Genomic DNA, 19,577 nt, shown 5'->3' with positions numbered 1-19,577 from the left:
GTCAAGGATCCAGTTGCAGAGGTCCCCTTAAGGATCAGTGTGGTCGTTTATGTGTGGAGCTACGGAGATGGGAGAGGTCTTAAATGAATACTTCTTGTCTGTATTTACCGTAGAGGTCAAGTCAGGTTTATTGTCAGCAACACACAAAGCACTGGAGGAAGTCAGATGGTCAGGCAGCATCTTTGGAGGGAAATGGACAGCCGATGTTTTAGGCCAAGACCCTTCACCGGGACTCCTGCGCTGTGTGTTGCTCCAGATTCTAGCAACGGCCGTCTCTTGTGTCTCCAAGTTTATTGCCATGTGCACAAGTACGGTGAGGAACAGCTACAATGGAAACGTTGCTTGCAGAAGCATCACAGGCACGTATTGGTTTATTGCTGCACATGGACCGAGATGCAGCGAAAAGCTTTTGTTTGCGTGCCATCCAGACAGATCATTCCGTACATAAGTACATCGAGGTAGTACAAAAGGACAAACAACAACAGAATGCAGTATATAGTGTTACAGAGAATGTGCGATGCAGATAGACAGATAGGGTGCAAGGCCATGACGAGATAGAATGAGAGATCAAGAACTCATTCTACCTCGGGTCGTGGAAGCTAGGGAATTCAGGGAATGTCCTGAAGCATATAGATGTTACGAAAGAGGAGATGTTGGTGGTCTTGAGGTGCAGAAAGGTGGATAAATCCCCAAGGCCTGACCAAGTGTATCCTGGAACATGGAAACCAGCCTCCCCTCCATGGAGTCTACAGTTCTCGCTGCCTCGGTAAAGCAGCCAACATAATCAAAGACCCCAACCAGCCCGGACATTCTCCCTTCTCTCCTCTCCCATCAGGCAGAAGATACAAAAGCCTGAAAACATGTACCACCAGGCTCAAAGACGGCTATTATAAGACAATTGAACGGTTCCCTAGTACGATAAAATGGACTCTTGACCTCACAATCTACCTCGTCATGGCCTTGCACCTTACTGTCAGCCTGCACTGCACTTTCTCTGTAACTGTAACACTTTATTCTGCATTCTGTTATTGTTTTCCCTTGCACTACCTCAATGCACTGTGTAATGAATTGATCTGTATGGGTAGTATGCAAGACAAGTTTTTCACTGTACCTCGGTACATGTGACAATAATAAACCAATTTACCAAAGAAGGCAAGGAACTTGCTGGGGCCCTGACACAGGTATCTGCATCTTCCTTACCCGCGGGTGAGGTCCCAGAAGACTAGAGGGTGGCTAATGTTGTGCCTTTATTTAAGAAGGGCTGCAAGGACAAGCCAGGAAACTACAGGCCGGTGAGCCGAACATCAGTGGTGGGAAAATTACTGGAGGGGATTCTGAGGGACCGAGGTGATCGTGGGCATGAGAAATCATGTCTCACACATTTAGCAGCGTTTTCTGACCAAGAGCATTGACGAGGGCAGGGCGGTTGACATCGTTTACATTGGAGTTTTAGCAAGACTTTTGACAAGGTCCCACATGGTAGGCTGATCTGGAAGGTTAGATCACATGGGATCTAGGATGAGTTAGCCAATTGGATACAAAACTGGCATGACAAGTAAGTTTGCGGGTGACACCAAAATCAGTGGTGTGGTGGTCAGTGAAGGCAATTGTCTCAAGTTACAAACAGGACCTGGATCAACTGGGGAAGTGGGCCAAGGAACGGCGGATGGAATTTAACTCAGACAAGTGGGAAGTGATGCATTTTGGGAAGTTAACCCAAGCAGAACGTATACAGTGAACGGTAGGGCCCTGGGGAGTGTTGTAGAACAGAGAGACCCAGGGGCACAGGTACATAGTTCCCTGAAAGTGGCGACACAGGTGGACCAGGTGGTGAAGAAAGCATATGCACACTTGCCATTGTCAGATGGGGCATTGAGTACAGGAGTTGGGATGTCATGTTACAGAGCTAAAGGATGTTGGTGAGGACCGCACCTGGAGTATTGCATGCAGTTCTGGTCACCGAACTACAGGAACGATGTCATTAAGCTGGAGAGGGTGCATAAGAGATTCACCAAGATGTTGCCAGGACTGGAGGGCTTGTATTATAAGGAGAGACTGTTTTTTCCTGGAGTGAAGGAGGCTGAGGGGTGACCCTCTACAGGGTATAAAATCACAAGGGGTATAAATAAGGTGGATGGTCACAGTCTTTTCCCCAGGGTAGCGGCGTCCAAAATTAGAAGGCACAGGTTTAAGGTGACAGGGAAGAGGTTTAAAGGAGACCTGAGGGGCAACTTTCTCTCACAGGGAGCAGAGGGTTTATGGAAAAAGCTGAAAAAGCAACAAGATGCTGGAGGAACTCAGCAGGCCAGGCAGCATCCGTGGGGAAAAGCAGGCGGTCAACATTTCAGGTCAGGACCCTTCCCTAGGACTGAAGATAGGAAAAGGGGAAGCCCAGTATATGGGGGGAGAAAGAGCAGTGATATGTGGACAAAAGAGGGGATGCGGGGTGGGCACAGGGTGGTGATAGGTAGATGCAGTCCTTTGTTTCTCCTCTCTGGACCGAGCTGCCAGAGGAAGCGGTAGAGGTGGGTACAACAACAATGTTTAGAACCCCCCCACACACACATCCCAGGCCTGTGCCCCAGTGGAGTTTGCTCTGGCTGCTGCAGCCCCCTTACTGAGGCCCCTCTGCCCTCTGTGCTGCAGATGTGGACGAGTGTATCCTGCCCCAGGCCTGTCCCTCGAACATGGACTGCCACAACTGTCCCGGCTCCTTCGTCTGTGAATGTCTGCCGGGGTACGTCCGCTCGCTGGATGGCCAGAGCTGTGTGGGTGAGTGCCGGTACAGCGATTGTCCAGAATACACACCCACCGGGGAGGGCTGGGGTGGGGTTGGTGGGTGGGTGAGGTTGGGTGGGTCTGTGGATGGGGCAGGTCTATGGGTGGGGCGTGAGGGGTTGGTCTGCGGGTGAGGTTGGGTAGGGTGGGGCTGTGGTGGGGTGGGTCTATGGGTGTGAAGCTGAGCGGTGGGTCCGTGGGTGGGGTTGATGAGTGGATCTGTGGGTGGGTGGGTGTCTGTGGGTGGGATGGGTGTGGAGTGAGGGGTAGGTCTGTGGGTGGGGTGGGTCGGGATGGGTGGGGTGGGTGAGCCTGTGGGTGGGGAGTAAGGGGTGGGTGGGGTGTGTGAGGTGGGTCTGTGGGTGGGGTGGGCATAGGTCAGTGGTAGGGTTTGGTGGGTCTGTGAGTGGGGTGGGTCTGTGGGTGAGGTGATTCTATGGGTAGGGTTGGTGAGTGTGTGGGTGGGATGGGTGGGGTTCAGTGGGTCTGTGGCTGGGGAGTAAGGTTGGATCTGTGAGTGGGTGGGGTGGGGTTGGGTGGGTCTGTGGGTGGGGTGGGGGTGGGTCAGTGGTGGGGTTGGGTGGGTCTGTGAGTGGGGTGGGTGGGGTTGGGTCTGTGGGTGGGGTGGGGTTGGGTCAGTGGTGGGGTTGGGTGGGTCTATGGGTGGGGTGGGGTTGGGTCAGAGGTGGGGTTGGGTGGGTCTGTGGGTGGGGTGGGGTTGGGTCAGTGGTGGGGTTGGGTGGGTCTGTGGCTGGGGTGGGTGAGGTGGGTCTGTGGGTGGGGTGGGGTTGGGTCAGTGGTGGGGTTGGGTGGGTCTGTGGGTGGGGTGGGGTTGGGTCAGTGGTGGGGTTGGGTGGGTCTATGGTTGGGGTGGGGTTGGGTCAGTGGTGGGGTTGGGTGGGTCTGTGGGTGGGGTGGGGTTGGTTCAGTGGTGGGGTTGGGTGGGTCTGTGGGTGGGGTGGGGTTGGGTCAGTGGTGGGGTTGGGTGGGGTGGGGTTGGGTCAGTGGTGGGGTAGGGTGGGTCTGTGGGTGCGGTGGGGTTGGGTCAGTGGTGGGGTTGGGTGGGTCTGTGGGTGGGGTGGGGTTGGGTCAGTGGTGGGGTTGGGTGGGTCTGTGGGTGGGGTGGGGTTGGGTCAGTGGTGGGGTTGGGTGGGTATGTGGGTGGGGTTGGGTTGGGTGGGTCTGTGGGTGGGGTGGGGTTGGGTCAGTGGTGGGGTTGGGTGGGTATGTGGGTGGGGTGGGGTTGGGTCAGTGGTGGGGTAGGGTGGGTCTGTGGGTGGGGTGGGGTTGGGTCAGTGGTGGGGTTGGGTGGGTCTGTGGGTGGGGTGGGTGAGGGTTGTGTCCTGAGGGTGGGGTGTGAAGCATCTCACGGGTTTCAGGGGGTACGAACATGGGGCAGTGAATCTGTTGCGGCTGAAACTCAAGGAGCTGCCACTGGGGGGCCAGTGTAGATGAAATGGTGGGAGGGAATCCCATTGGCTGTTTGTGGGTTCTTAAAAATCCTTTCAGCCAATCCTGTGGCGATATTGTGGCAGCTAATCACAGGGCATGCAGTGAGGGAATCCCAGCAGTATTCTGTATCTGGTTCCACCAATCACCTGCCAGCCTCTGACCCCTCCCCTCCACCCCCGACCCCCCCCCCCTTTCCCACCCGCCCCCACCTGCTCATTAGCTCCTCCTTCACCTGGATCCACCAATCACCTCCCAGCCCCTGCCTCGCCCCTCGCCCTCACCTCTTTATCCTGACCACCTCCCCTCCACACTCCCAGTCCTGATGCAAGGTCTCGACCCGAATCGTCGATCATCGCTCTGCCTCCACAGAGGCCACCTGACCTGCTGCCTCGCCCCTTTTATCCCCCTCCTCTCTCGGCTGTGGTTTGGATTGGCTGGAGAGTGGGTGGGCCGCGTGCCCATTGGACAGGTTGTGTGCGGCGCTGAACCTCTTCCCCTGCTCTCTCTGACAGATGTGGACGAGTGCGCCTTCGAGGAGCGTTGCCGCCGCGAGCTGGGGAACCAGTGCATCAACGTGCCGGGCAGCTACAACTGCAGCTGCCAGCCCGGATTCCAGCCGCAGGGAGCGGCCTGTCTGGGTACGAGTGAGCCTCTCCCCTCACCCCTCCATGTCCTCTCGTTCACTGGGCATGAACAGCAGGGGAAGGCCATTCAGCCCTTGAGACATATTCCTACTCCCTGCCCACAGCCCAGGGTGCCTTCGGTGACTTCAAATCTCTCCACCCACTGAACACAGAACAGTACATCACAGGAACAGGCCCCTCGACCCACCATGTCAGTGTCAAACACAATGCTGAATTAAACTTAGTCCCTTCTGACTGTACGTGATCCATATCCCTCCTTCCTCTGCATATTCCTGTGTTTATCTAACAACCTCTTAAACAGCTTTATCATATTTGTCTCCACTCCTATCCCTGGCAGCCCACTCCAGGCACCCACCTTTCCCTGCGTAATAAAAAAAACTTGCCCAGCACATCCCCATTGAACTATCCCCTTCTCACCTGAAAGCTATGCCCTCCAGTATTTCAATTTTGACGCTGGGAAAAAGACTCGTACTGTCTACACTGTCTGTGCCTCTCATAATTTTATAAACCTCCATCGGGTCTCCCCTCAGCCTCCGACGCTCCAGAGAAAATAACCCTAGTTTGTCCGACCTCTCTTCATAGCACGTGCTTTCTAATCCAGGCGGCATCCTGATAAACCTCCTCTGCACCCTCTCCAAAGCCTCCACACCCTTCCTGTAATGGGGCAACTAGAACTGCACACAACACTCCAAGTGCAGCCTCACCAAGGTTTTATACAGCTGCAACATGACTTCCACTTCCTGACTCAACTGATGAAGGCAAGCATGCCACAAGCCGTCTTTGTCACCCTATCTACTTGCATTGGGAGCTATGGATTTGGACCCCAACATCAGTCCATTGGGTACTGCAGGGTGGGTTCTGTGACACTCTATGTCGCGGGCATGGACTCACTGCCAGCGGCTGCCCCTGACCACCTCTCCCCGTCTCTCTGCAGACATTGATGAGTGCTCGGAGGATGCAGCGGTGTGTGCCCAGGGCCAGTGTGTGAACACACTGGGGAGTTACCAGTGTGGCTGTCCCCCCGGCTTCCGTGGCAACGGGACCGACTGTGAAGGTTCGTACCCCTAGTGAGGTGGTAGTCCCATCTCGTTCGGCCCTCGCACTGTCCACACCCTTCCCCCTCGCCAGCAGTTACACTGAGACTAGAATAGCAGCTCCCACGGTGACACCAGAGACGGCAGATGCCAGAATCTGGAGCAACACACAGCTGCTGGAGGAACTCAGCAGGTCGAGCAGCATCTGTGCGGGGAAAGCGATTTGTCAACGTTTTGGCTCAAAACCCTGCATCAGCACTGGGAGTGGAGAGGGGAGATGTGGTGAGTATACTGTATACTGGCCCTCTCCCCTCTCAGTCCTAATGCAGGGTTTTGACCTGAAACGTCGACAATTCCTTCCCTGCTCCCACAGTTGCTGCTTGACCTGCTGAGTTCCTCCAGCAGATTGTTTGTTGTGAATCACGGAGTCACACAGCACGGACACAGCCCCTTCAGCCCAACTGGTCCATGCCGACCAAGTTGCCCACCTAAGCTGGTACCATTTGCCCGCATTTGACCCATATCCCTCTCAACCTTTCCCATCCATGGACCTGTCTCAGTGTCTTTTAAAAGTTGTTAATGTACCTGCCTCACCCATTTCCTCTGGCAGCTCGTTCCACATACCGACCACCCTCATGTTCCAATTAAATCTCTCCCCTCTCACCTTAAACCTATGCCCTCTAGTTCTTGATTCCCCAACCCTGGGAAAAAGACTGAGTGCATTCACCCTATCTATATTCCTGATAATTTAATATTGCAATGATTACAGCAACCCATCTCCCCCAACACACTCGTCTCCCCGATGTCTGGGCTTCAGTCGAGACCCTGGTGTTTAGACACTGAGCTTCCTCTCGATTGCCTACCCTCGATTTTCCCCCCCACCCCCCCAACCCTGGGCTCCCCGTGAGCCCCTATCACCCTGGCCCCAGCCCAACCCTGGGCTGGGTCCGTCCTCCCCCCTCCCCCCTCCCCCACCGTTCGTGCTGCCCGATTCCCCGGTGGAGAGGCCAGGATGTGATGGGCTGAAGGGGCTCCTGGTAACGACTCCCATCTCTCCAAAGACGAGAACGAGTGTGCGTCGGGTGGGCACGGCTGCGATACCAACGCCAGGTGCTGCAACATCATCGACTCCTACTACTGCCAGTGCTACCTGGGCTTCAACGGGGACGGCTTCTCCTGCTTCGGTGAGTTGTCCGGGATCAGACTGTACGGCGATTACTCAGGGTGATGGGGTGAGTCCCTCCCACACTCACGTAGAGTCATAGAGTCATACAGTACGGAAACAGGCCCTTCTGTCCAACTCGTCCAAGACATTTGGATAAGTAATTGGATAGGGAAGGTTTAGCGGGATATGGGCCAAATGCAGGCAAATAGGATGAGATTAGGTGGGCACCTTTGTCGGCATGAACAAGTTGGGCCGAATGGCCTCTGGAACTCAGGGGCCTCTGATACTTGTGAAAGAAGCTGGGTGTAATCACACAAAGCACTGAACAACTGCTGACTATTACCAACACAGTCCAACTCAGAAAAAAATTTAGTGAAGGAAAGGAACCTTAAAGCAATTTTAGCAACCTCTCCATATCTAAGAAGAGTTTGTTTTGCCAGAAACGCAATAACTGGACAACGGTTACACACAGATTAGATGTTTCGGTGCAATGTCAGTCATATACACCGAGGAGATTATCAAGCTTGATTGACAGCAGAGTTATCCAATGATGCGCTCTCTTTCGCACAACTGCATACTGCTATAAAATGCCATTCATGAAACATACCCTGGTGGAGAGGTCAATAACAGCATCTTACGCAAGGTGCAAGGATTTCAAGATCCTTCAAAATGCTTCATACATTCTTAATTGCTCCATAAGATGGGGCTCTACGCACATTGTTGTATCCAAGAGCAATTGGGCTCATCAAATATTTCTGACAAGAAGGCTGAAGATGCTGCTCCTTTCCTGACTATACAACAACACACGCTGCTAAAAGGTCAAAAATGATACAGCTACAGGTTTATCAATAATCATACAACAGATTCAGCTTTTGCTCTCTAAGCAAATATTTAACAATTTAACAGGGTTTGAATTTATGCATTTAATCCCATGCACTGGAAAACCCCCATGTTTCAATATTTAAGAACAGAATTACATCAAATCCAAAAAGTACCAGCCCCCTAATCTGATTTGGGTTACATGGAGCTTGCTAGGAGCGATCAGTGAAGATATATGCAGTGAAAGGTCATTAGGAAATTTCAAAATGGTCTCTTGATTATTTTCTTTAAAAACAAAGTCACTGTGATGAATTGAGTGCATACTTTTGGAAAGCATTCAAATGGAAATCAAGAGATTACCTGTGAATGATCCAGATAGAACCATAGAAAACTACAGCACAGAAAACAGGCCATTTGGCACTTCTAGTCTGTGCCAAAACATTATTCTGCTAGTCCCATTTACCTGCCCCCAGCCCATACCCCTCCAGACCTCTCTCGTCCATGTATCTATCCAATTTACTCTTAAAAGTTAAGAAGGAGCCCGCATAAACCGCATCAGGTGGCAGCCTGTTCCACACTCCCACCACTCTTTGAGTGAAGAATTTCCCTCTAATGTTCCCCCTAAACCTTTCCCCTTTCACCCTAAAGCCATGTCCTCTCGTACTTATCTCTCCTAATCTAGGTGGAAAGAGCCTACTTGCATTAACTCTGTCTATGCCCCTCATCATTTTGTAAACCTCGATCATATCTCCCCTCATTTTTTTTCTGCTCCAAGGAATAAAGTCCTAACATGCTCAATCTTTCCCTGTGACTCAACTCCTGAAGAGCCGGCAACATTCTTGTAAATCTCCTCTGCATTCTGTCAATCTTACTGACATCCTTCCTGTAGTTCGGCGACCAGAACTGCACACAATACTCTAAATTTGGTCTCACCAATGACTTATACAACCTCACCAAAACATTCCAACTCCTCTACTCAATACTTTGATTTATAAATGCCAGGCTGCCAAAAGCCTTTTTTACAACCCTGTCTACCTGTGACTCTACTTTCAGGGAATCATGTATCTGAACTTCCAGATCCCTTTGTTCCTCCGCACTCCTCAGCACCCTCCCATTTACACGTATACCAGATCACCACGTATAGAAGCTTATAAAAGGGAAATAAGTCTTGATGCGAATCAACTTGCCTGCATTAATTCCTGATCCTTCTATACCTTGTTCATTCAAGTACCTGTCCAGATGCTTCTTAAATGTTGTTAACGGTCTTGCCTCCACCGCTGCCTCTGGCAGCAGGGTCCAGATACGAACTATTCTTTGTAAGAATCATTTACCTCAGTTCTCGTTATATCTCCTCCCTCTTATCTTAAACATATGCCCTCTAGCTTTAGACACCTCAACCATGGGGAACAGAATCTGGCTATCTGCCCTATTTATGCCTCACATAGTTTTATATACCTCTGTCATGTCACCTCTCAGCTTCCTTCGTTGCAGGGAAACAGTCCCAGTCCCAGCCTGTCCAGTCTCTCCTGAGGACTCAAGCCCTCCAATCCAGGAAATATTCCTATGAAACTTTACTGCGACATCTCTGGCTGAATCACATCCTTCCTGTAGTGCAGTGCCAGAATTACACACAATACTCCAGGTGAAGCCCAACGAACGTCCTGCCAATGTCGGAATCTGTGTCACTCTCACTGTTTTTTTTTCTGATGTGCCCAACGTTTTGTCAACGTTGATGCGCTGACTGAGAAACGTTAATAAATGAAAGTAAGGTCACCCCTCATCCTTTGAAACTCCCAGGAGTCAAATCCAAGATGCAGGATAATCCAGGGCAGTGGGCAGTAGCTGTGAGACCATGGGAGCACCTGAGGGTAAGTGGTACAGAGGATGCGACAAAGCTTCGGTTGGGGTGGGATGTGGCAAAAGGAACATGGAAGGTTTAGATAAGGTCACAAGATCACAAGACAAAGGAGCAGAAGTTGGCCATTCAGCCCATCGAGTCTGTTCCACTACTTCACCATGAGCTAAACTATTCTCCCATCTAGCCCTAATTCCCGACCTTTTCCCCATATTCCTTGACACCCCGCCTAATTAGATACCTATCAATCTCCTCTTTAAACACTCCAGTGATCGGGCCTCCACAGCTGTATGTGGCAACAAATTCCATAAGTCCACGACCCTCTGGCTAAAGAAATTTCTCCGCATCCCTGTTCTAAGTAGGTACCCTCTAATTCTAAGACTGTGCCCTCTTGTCCTGGACTCACCCACTAAGGGAAATAGCTTGGTCACATCTACTCTGTCCAGTCCTTTCAACATTTGAAATGTCTCTATGAGGTCCCCTCTCATTCTTCTGTACTCCAGTGAGTACAGGCCAAGAGCCGACAAACGCTCCTCGTGTGTAAGCCCGTTCATTCCGGGAACCATCTTCGTAAATCTTTTCTGAACCCTCTTCAACATCAGTACATCCTTTCTAAGATAAGGTGGATGTTTATAGTTGTTTCCCCAGGGTAGGGGAGACTAAAACTATAGGACATAGATTTAAGGTGAGAGGGGCAAGATTTAAAAGGGACTGCGGGGAAACACGGAAGGTGATGTGTATATCGAACGAGCTGCCAGAGGAACTGGCAGAGTCTGGGACAATTACAATCTTTATAAGACATCTCTTGTCTGGATCTCTCTGTCTCCATCTCAGGAGACAAACTATCCACTGACATTTACTAGAAATGCACTGACTCCCACAGCTACGTAGTCAACAGCCAACCCCACTGTGTCTCTTGTAAGGATGTCACTCCTTTCTCCCAGATTATCTGTCTCCACCGTATCAGCTCTCAAGATGAAGCTTTCCATCCCAGACATCTGAAATGTCCTTTTACAGCAAACATGGATGTGGATTCTGTGCTTGATGGAGACCCTCTCACATTTTCTCCGTCACTCGGTCTTCTATTCTGACCCCACCTCCCTCCAGACAGAACAGAGATAGTTCCCCTAGTCCTCACCTTGCACTCCACTGACATCCGCATCCAGCACCCCATCCTTCGTCATTTCCACCTCTGTAACAGGATTCCACCTACAGCCACGTATTCTCCCTAAAGTCATAGAACATAGAACGGTACAGCACAGAACAGGCCCTTCGGCCCACAACATTGTGCCGACATAGCTATTCCCTCCTACCTACAGAATGCCCATATCCTTCTATTCCCCTCTCATTCAGGTGCCCATCCAAGCCCCTCTTAAAAGCCCCCAATCAATTTGCCTCCACCACCCTATCAGGCAACCCATTCCAGGCATCCACCACTCTCTGAGTAAAAAACTTACCCCTCACGTCTGTTCTGAACTGACGCCCTCTCACCTTAAATGCATGACCTCTGGTATTGGATCACACAATAATGGGAAAATGATATTGCTTGTCCACCCTATCTATGCCCCTCATAATTTTATACACCTCGAGCGCATCACCCCTCAACCTCCGCCGCTTCAGAGAAAAGAGCCCAAGTGTGTTCAGCCTCTCCTGATAGCACATGCCCTCTGACCAAAGCAGCATCCTGGGAAACCTCCTCTGCACCCTCTCTAAAGCCTCGACATCCTTCCTATAGTGAGGTGACCAGAATTGTATGTAATACTCTAAATGCGGCCTAACCAGTGTACTATAGAGATGCATCATAACTTCTTGACGCCTATACTGAATACCCCGATTAATAAATGCAAGCATTACATAAGCCTTCTTAACCACCCTGTCTACCTGTGTAGCCACTTTCAATGAGTCATTCACTTGCACCCAAGGTCTCTCTGCTCTTCAACACTGTTAAGGGTCTTGCCCTTCAGAGTGTACTGCCTCTTGACATTAGTCCCACCAAGGTGCAGCACCTCACATTTATCCGGGTTAAACTCCATCTGCCATTTCTCTGCCTACATCTGCAGCTGATCTATATCACGCTGTATCCATCGCCAGTCTTCTACACTATTCACAACTCCGCCAATCTTGGTATCGTCTGCAATCTTACTAACCCATCCATCAACATACTCACCCAGGTCATTTATGTACATCACAAACAGCAGAGGTCCCAGCACAGATCCCTGCGGAACACCACTACTCACAGGCCTCCAGCCCGAATAAGTCCCTTCAACCACCACCCTTTGTCTTCTGCAGGCAAGCCAGTTCTGGATCCACACAGCCAATTCTTCACTGACCCCATGCATCTGAACTTTCTTGATTAACCGATGATGTGGGATCTTGTCAAATGCCTCACTGAAGTCCATATAGATGACATCCACAGCTCTACCTTCATCAATCTCTCTCGTCACCCTGTCAAAAAACTCAACCAGGTAAGTAAGACACAACTTGCCCCACACAAAGCCATGCAGGGTTTCCATAATCAAGCCATTGGATTCCAGATGCTCGTATATCCTATCTCTAAGAATTTTCTCCAACAGTTTCCCTGCAACTGACCTGTGATCCACCGGTCTATAGTTCCCCGGATTTTCCCTTGTTCCTTTCTTAAATAGAGGAGCAACATCAGCCACTCGCCAGTCAACCGGGACCTCACACGTGGTCAAAGAGGACACAAAGATACTGGTCAATGCCCCAGCAATTTCCTCTCTCACCTCCCTCAAACCTGGAGTATATCCCATCGGGCCCTGGGGACTTATCCACCTTAATACTGTTTAGGAGACCTAACACTACCTCCTCCTTGACCTCTAAATGCCCTAACATGTTTCCACCCTCAGTTCCAATTTCTGCATCCTGCATGTCTCTTTCCTGGGTAAATACTGAAGAGAAATACTCATTCACAACCTCACCCACATCCTCTGCATCCAAGCATAGATTCCCTTCTTTATCCTTAGGTAGTCCGACTCTTCCCCTTGTTATCCTCTTATTCATGAAGTAGGTATAGAATGCCTTTGGATTCTCCTTAATGCTACTTGCTGAGGACTTTTCATGGCCCCACCTGGCTTTCCTAATTCCTTTCTTGAGTTCATTTCTAGCTTCTCTATTGTCTTCACATGCTCTGTCTGATCCTAACTCCCGAAGCTCTACATACTTGTCCTTTTCCTTCTTGGCTAAGTTCATCACTTCCCTGGACAACCAAGGTTGCTTTATTTTGCCATTCGTGTCCTTCCTTCTAATCGGGACAAACCTATCGTGTACGCTATGTATTTGATCCTTAAACACTTTACACAATTCGATGTGGACGAGCAGCAAAAGGTGTTCCCAGTTTACTTTACCTAGTTCCTGCCTTATGCCTTCATAATGAGCCCTGCTCCAATTTTAAAACCCTCCCGCTATCCCCATACCTGTCCTTGTCTACAGCTGTCCTGAAAGTTCATGAGCTGTGGTCACTGTTCCCAATTGCTCACCCACTGATAGGTGAGTCATCTGGCCAGGCTCATTACCCAACACCAGGTCCAGAAAGCCCCTTCCCTTGTTGGACTGTTTTACCCCCTTTAACCCCCCTCTCTATTCTTCCTAAAACTCCAAAACCCCGGTACATCGATCATCCATTCCTGTCCCTCCCTCAACCAAGTCTCTGTAATGCCTCAACGTCACAGTTCCATGTTCTGATCCATGCTCTAAGTTCATCACTCCTGCCCATAATACTCCGAGCATTAAAGTACGAACACTTCAAACCATTCGTCCCATCACATCTGTTATCAGGAATCTGCCTAATACGACATTCCCTGACATCAGCCCTCCTGCCCGTTCCCTCACTTCCTGACCTGTTGTTCCGGTTCCCATTCCCCTGCGGAGCGAGTTTAAACCTTCCCCAGTCGCATTAACAAACCTCCCTGCCAGGATATTGGTTCCCCTCCAGTTCAGGTGCAACCCGTCCCTCTTGTACAGGTCACCCCTTCCCCAGAAAAGGTTCCAATGATCCAATAACTTGACACCCTGCCCCCTGCACCATCTCCCCAGCCACTCATTTGTCTGTGTTATCATCCTGTTCTTTCCTTCACCAGCCCATGGCACTGGGAGTGATCCGGAGATCACTACCTTGGAGGTCCTGCTCTTCAGCCTCCTTCCTAACTCCCTATACACATTTCACAGGACCTCTACCCCTCTCTTGCCTATGTCATCGGTACCAATATGCACCACGACCTCTGGCTGCTCACCCTCCCCCTTAAGAATAATCTGCAACCGCTCCAAGACATCCAGGACCCTCACACCCGGGAGGTAATCCACCATCCTGTCATCTCTTCGGCGGCCGCAGAATCTCCTGTCTGTCCCCTTAACTATCAAGTCCCCTATGCCTATCGTTCTGCCTGACTTCACCCTTCCCTTCTGAGCCTCAGAGCCAACCACAGTGCTACTGGCCTGGCTGCTGCTGCCTTGCCCAGATAGGTCATCCCCTTCAGCGGTATCCAAAGGGGTATATGTTGCTGAGGGGAATGGACACAGGGGGACCCTGCACTGACTTCTTGTTCCCCTACCACCCTCAGTGCTCAACCACCCACTACCTGAATCCTGCCCTCTGGGTGTAATCCAGATGACAGGATCCTGTCAATGATTCACTCAGCCTCCCTGATGTTCCTCAGTCCATTCAGCTCCAGCTCCTTAATCCGGTCTTCCAGGAGCTGAAGTTGGCTGCACTTCCCGTAAGCGCAGTCATCAGGGAGACCATCAGTCTCCCTGAATTCCCACATCCTACAGGAGCAGCACTCCATTGCTGTATCTGCCATCCTGCCTGCACTATAGTAAGGGAATCTAAAGCCACAGCAGCAACAATAAAGGGACAAACGTACCCTCCTTACCCGTTATTTTGCCTCAGCCTCTTCTCATGGAGCAACACAGCACGGAGACAGGTCCTACGACCCAACGTGTCCATGACAACCAAATGCCCACCAAGCTAGTCCCCATTTGCAGCGTTGGGCCCATATCCCTCTCAGCCCCACCCCTCGATGTACCTAACGAACTGCTTCTTAAGTGACACTGTTGTACCTGCCTCAACCATTTCCACCTTCCCAAGCCTTTCTGCCTTCCACAGGGATGGTTAGTCAGTGTGCAGATGACTCCAAAATAGTTGGCTCCGTCGACATTAGGGAGGATTATCAAAGGTGCTGTGGCCAATTCCTTCACTAGGATCTATATGGAAAGCAAGTCCTTTATTGAAATCTCCAGAACTTGTTTGGGAAGGTTCGTGCTAACAGTATAATCATGGGGTTATGGAGTCCTACAGCATGAAAACAGGCCCTTTGGCCCAAGTGGCCCAGCTGGACAAGATTCCGATCTACTAGTTCCATTTGCCAGCGTTTGGCCCATAACCGTCACAACCTTTCCTGTCCATGCATCTGTCCAACTGTCTTTGGAAGTTGTTGTTTTACCTGCCTCACCCACTTCTCTGGCAGCTTATTCCACACACATGCCGCACTCTGTGTAACAAAGTCTCCCCCCGTTCCTATTAAATATTTCCTCTCTCACCTTAAAACTTTAAGCCCTCTAGTTCTTGACTCCCCAACCCTGGGAAAAAGACTGAGTGCACTCCCCCTAACTATGGCCCTCGTGATTTATACACCTCCGTAAGATAACCTCTCAGTCACGTCCACTCCAAGGCCTGTCCACCTTCTCCCTCTAACACAGCTCATTGAGTCCTGGCAACATCCTTGTAAATCTCTTCTGCACCCCTTTCAATTTAACAACATCTTTCTTGTGGCAGGGTGACCAAAATTGAACACAACACTCCAAGTGCAGCCTGACCAGCATCTTGACTGCATCATGACTTCCCAATTCCTGTACTCAGTGCCCTGACTGATGAAGGCCAGTGTGCCAAAAGCCTTCTTCACCACCCTGTCTACCTGTGACTCACTTTCAGGTAACCATATACGTGAACTCCAAGGTCCCTCTATTCTACAGCACTCCCAGGGCCCTACCGTTCACTGTGACAGTCCTACTTTGATTTGACTTTCCAAAATGCAACACCTCGCACTTATCTGAATCAAACTATTTGCATTTCCTCAGCCCACTTACTCAGCTGGTCGAGGTCCCCCTGTAATTTTTGACAACTTGCTACACTGTCCACTGCACCACCTGTTTTAGATGAGGCAGATGAGGTGTTGTTCCTCAGGTTTCACTGCAACACTGTAGGAGGCCTCAGACAGAGAAAACAGCTGGAGAGAGAGGAACAGCTGGAGGCAAACCCATGCCAGAACAGCTGGGGCTTCAAGGAGCAGAAGATGAGACTTCACAATAAATTCGTTCCTGTTCAGGGAATAGGACAGCCCGAATTTCCGAGCGGGGCAGGCTCCTGAGGGCAGAACAGGCCGACTCCCAATCCCGAAACGGGCCAGTTCACAATCTCAGATCACACGGTTGTGGGTGAATAGACGGGGAAGCGGAGAAGGGAAGGTGACGTTGGATGTCACCGACTGACGGCTGGGGAAAGCCCGTGGTAGGGCGAAGGTCAATATGGCATAATATGAATCACTGTTATGCTTAATCCCAGAACAACAGCAGTGGTTTACCTGTTTCTTATTCCTGCCCTTTGAGGGATTATTATAACCGTGTGGCGACTCACCGTCTAGTCGGGCGAACCGGCTCGGCAGTCGGGTCGCGCGGTGTCGGAGCGACGAGGCCCAAGATGGCGGCGGGCCTCATCTTTCCAAGCGACGGGGAGAACCCGCGCGCGGGAAAGTCCTGATGACGTAGGACTTACGTCATTGCCGGTTTTTTGGGGCGGGAGTTTTCTCCCTTAAAGGGCCCGCGCAAGGCGGGAAAATAAACCAGTTCTGTTTGGCAACCCTCCGAGTAGAGTCTTTTTTTATTCCGCGGTAGCAACCGCTACATTGGTGACCCCGACGGTACAAACGGATTTTGGACCCGCGAAATGGACGACAGCGCAGCAGCCAACGCAGTGGCCCTCAAGCTGCCCACCTTTTGGACACTTCGGCCCAGCGTCTGGTTTGACCAGGCCGAAGCGCAATTCCACCTTTGGCAGATCACCTCCGACTCCACGAAGTACTAGCATGTGGTTAGCTCTCTGGATCAGGAGACAGCCGCCCAGGTTGGAGACTTCATCCAGTCGCCTCCGGAGGAAGATAAGTACCCGGCTTTCAAAGACCTTTTGATCTGGACCTTCGGCCTCTCCCGTCGTGAGCGCGCCGCCCGCCTGCTTCATCTGGATGGCCTGGGGGACAGATCCCCATCCGCCCTAATGAATGAGATGCTGGCATTGGCCGAGGGACACAAGCCATGCCTGATGTTCGAACAGGCCTTCCTCGAACAGCTCCCCGATGACATCCACTTGTTGTAGCTGACGCCGACTTCAGCAACCCCCGTGAGGTGGCCGCCCGGGGCAGATGTCCTGTGGAGGGCCAAGCGCGAGAGCAGTTCGTCCGTCAGTCAAATCACCAGCCCGCGAGCCCAACGCCCGCCTCGCCCGGCCCAGCAACCGAGCAAGCCACGCCCCAGGAACGCAGACGACGACACGGGTGACCAGCTGTGCTTCTACCATCAGAGGTGGGGTGCGGAGGCCCGTCGATGCCGCCCACCCTGCAAGTTTCAGGGAAACGCCAGGGCCAGCCGCCGCTGATGGCTACGGCGGCTGGCCGCCGACAGAGCCTCCTCTTCGTTCAGAGACAAGAAATCTGGACGGCGTTTCCTCGTTGATACTGGAGCGGAGGTCAGTATTTTGCCCCCGACAGGCCGCGACACTCGTGACAGGCCACCAGGTCCTCTACTCAATGCTGCCAACTGTACAACAATACGGTCTTTCGGCACCCGTACCCTTCAATTACACTTTGGCGGCAGCCGTTTTACCTGGACCTTTACCCTTGCCACCGTCGCCCCGACCACTCCTAGGAGCCGATTTCCTTCGGGCCCACAACCCTGTTAGTCGACCTGCGAAGGAAGCGGTTAGTTCACTCTAGCACTCTCCGGACCTATCCCCTGGGAGAAATCAAGCCCACCAGCCCCGCGCCTGACTCCATTTCCCTTTCTGGCGACGATTTCGCCAAGCTCCTAGCCGAATTCCCATCGATTTTGGCACCTTCGTTTACAAATTCTAGGCCCCCACATGGGGTACGACACCACATCATTACCACAGGGGCCACCCTTCATGCCCGAGCACGGCGATTACTTCCAGACAAGCTCCGCCTGGCAAAGGAAGAGTTCCGTCACATGGAGGAGCTGGGGATTGTTCGCAGGTCAGACAGCACCTGGGCCTCCCCCCAGCACATGGTCCCCAAAGCCATCGGAGGGTGGAGGCCCTGCGGCGACTACCGCAGGCTGAATGACCCCACCACCCCAGACCGCTATCCCATCCCTCACATCCAGGACTTCACAGCGAACTTACACGGGGCCCGCATCTTTTCCAAAGTGGACCTCGTTAGGGGATACCACCAAATCCCGGTCCATCCAGATGACGTCCCCAAAACTGCGATTATCACCCCATTCGGCCTGTTCGAATTCCTTCGGATGCCGTTTCGGCCTTAAGAACGCCCGCCAGACCTTCCAGCGGCTGATGGACGCAGTAGGCCGAGACCTGGACTTCGTGTTCATTTACTTGGACGACATACTGATCGCCAGCCGTAACCGCCAGGAACGCCTTTCCCACCTCCGCCAGCTGTATTCCCAGCCTCCGCGATTTCAGCCTCACGATTAACCCGTCCAAGTACCAATTCGGACTTGACTCTATCGATTTCCTCGGCCACAAAATCACCAGCGACGGGGCAACACCCTACCCACCAAGGTGGATGTTATCTGCCATTTTGCCCGCCCCGACACAGTCAAAGGCCTAGAGGAATTCCCTTGGGATGGTCAACTTTTACCATCGTTTCATCCTGCAGCAGCCCGTATCATGCGCCCTCTGTTCTCGCTGCTGGCTGGTAAGGGCAAGGACATCATCTGGACTGACGAGGGCTGCGGCTGCTTTCGTTAAGGCCAAAGACGCCCTGGCAGACGCCACGATGCTGGTACACCCCAGGACTGACGTCCCGACTGCCCTCACGGTAGACGCGTCCAACACCGCGGTGGTGGGGTACTGGAACAGCTACTCGAAGGCCGCTGGCAACCCTTGGCATTTTTCAGCAAACACCTTAGACCGCCCGAACTGAAGTACAGCGCTTTGATCGGGAACTTCTAGCGCTGTATCTGGCGGTCCGGCATTTCCGATACTTTCTAGAAGGCAGGCCTTTCACCGCTTTCACCGATCATAAGCCTCTGTCCTTTGACTTCTCCAAAGGTCTCCGCTCCCTGGTCAGCTCGTCAGCAGAGACAATTATCCTACATTTCCGAGTTCACAACTGACGTCCAACATGTCTCGGAAAGGATAATGTTGTTGCTGATGCACTTTCCAGACCAACCATCCACAACCTATCCTTGGGTGTCGACTACACGGCCCTGGCTGACGCACAGCAAGCCGACGACGAACTGCCCAGCTACAGAACCGCAGTCTCGGGTCTGCAGCTCCAAGATTTCTTGGTTGGTCCAGGTCAGCGGACCCTACTTTGCGACGTTGCGACTGGTCAGCCCCGCCCTATAGTCCCTGCAGCCTGGCGGAGACGCGTTTTTGACTCGGTACATGGGTTGGCGCACCTGTCCATCAGATCTACTGTCCGACTGGTCGCCAGCAAGTTTGTCTGGCATGGCCTGCGCAAACAGGTCAATGAGTGGGCCAGGACTTGTCCGCACTGCCAGACATCAAAAATCCAGCGACACACCAAGGTCCCACCACAGCAGTTCGAGCCTACCCGTAGGAG

The 19,577-nt window shown here is 51.9% G+C and overlaps 1 protein-coding gene across 2 annotated transcripts in view; it reads left to right on the top strand.

The window, feature by feature from the left end:
* Window positions 1-19,577, top strand: part of LOC127570696 (latent-transforming growth factor beta-binding protein 4-like) — a 254,323-nt gene that overhangs the window by 219,791 nt on the left and 14,955 nt on the right. For both annotated transcript variants that reach the window (XM_052016480.1, XM_052016479.1), the window contains 4 exons: window positions 2,647-2,772; window positions 4,743-4,868; window positions 5,809-5,928; window positions 6,970-7,092. In XM_052016480.1, the coding sequence (XP_051872440.1) occupies window positions 2,647-2,772; window positions 4,743-4,868; window positions 5,809-5,928; window positions 6,970-7,092 (495 nt within the window). The remainder of the gene's footprint in view (window positions 1-2,646; window positions 2,773-4,742; window positions 4,869-5,808; window positions 5,929-6,969; window positions 7,093-19,577) is intronic.

The sequence above is a fragment of the Pristis pectinata genome, chromosome 5 (genome assembly GCF_009764475.1).
Source record: "Pristis pectinata isolate sPriPec2 chromosome 5, sPriPec2.1.pri, whole genome shotgun sequence".
NCBI classification, from domain to species: Eukaryota; Metazoa; Chordata; class Chondrichthyes; order Rhinopristiformes; family Pristidae; genus Pristis; species Pristis pectinata.
The sequence above is the reverse complement of the archived record's forward strand: the minus strand, read 5'-3'. Positions and strand labels throughout refer to the sequence as shown.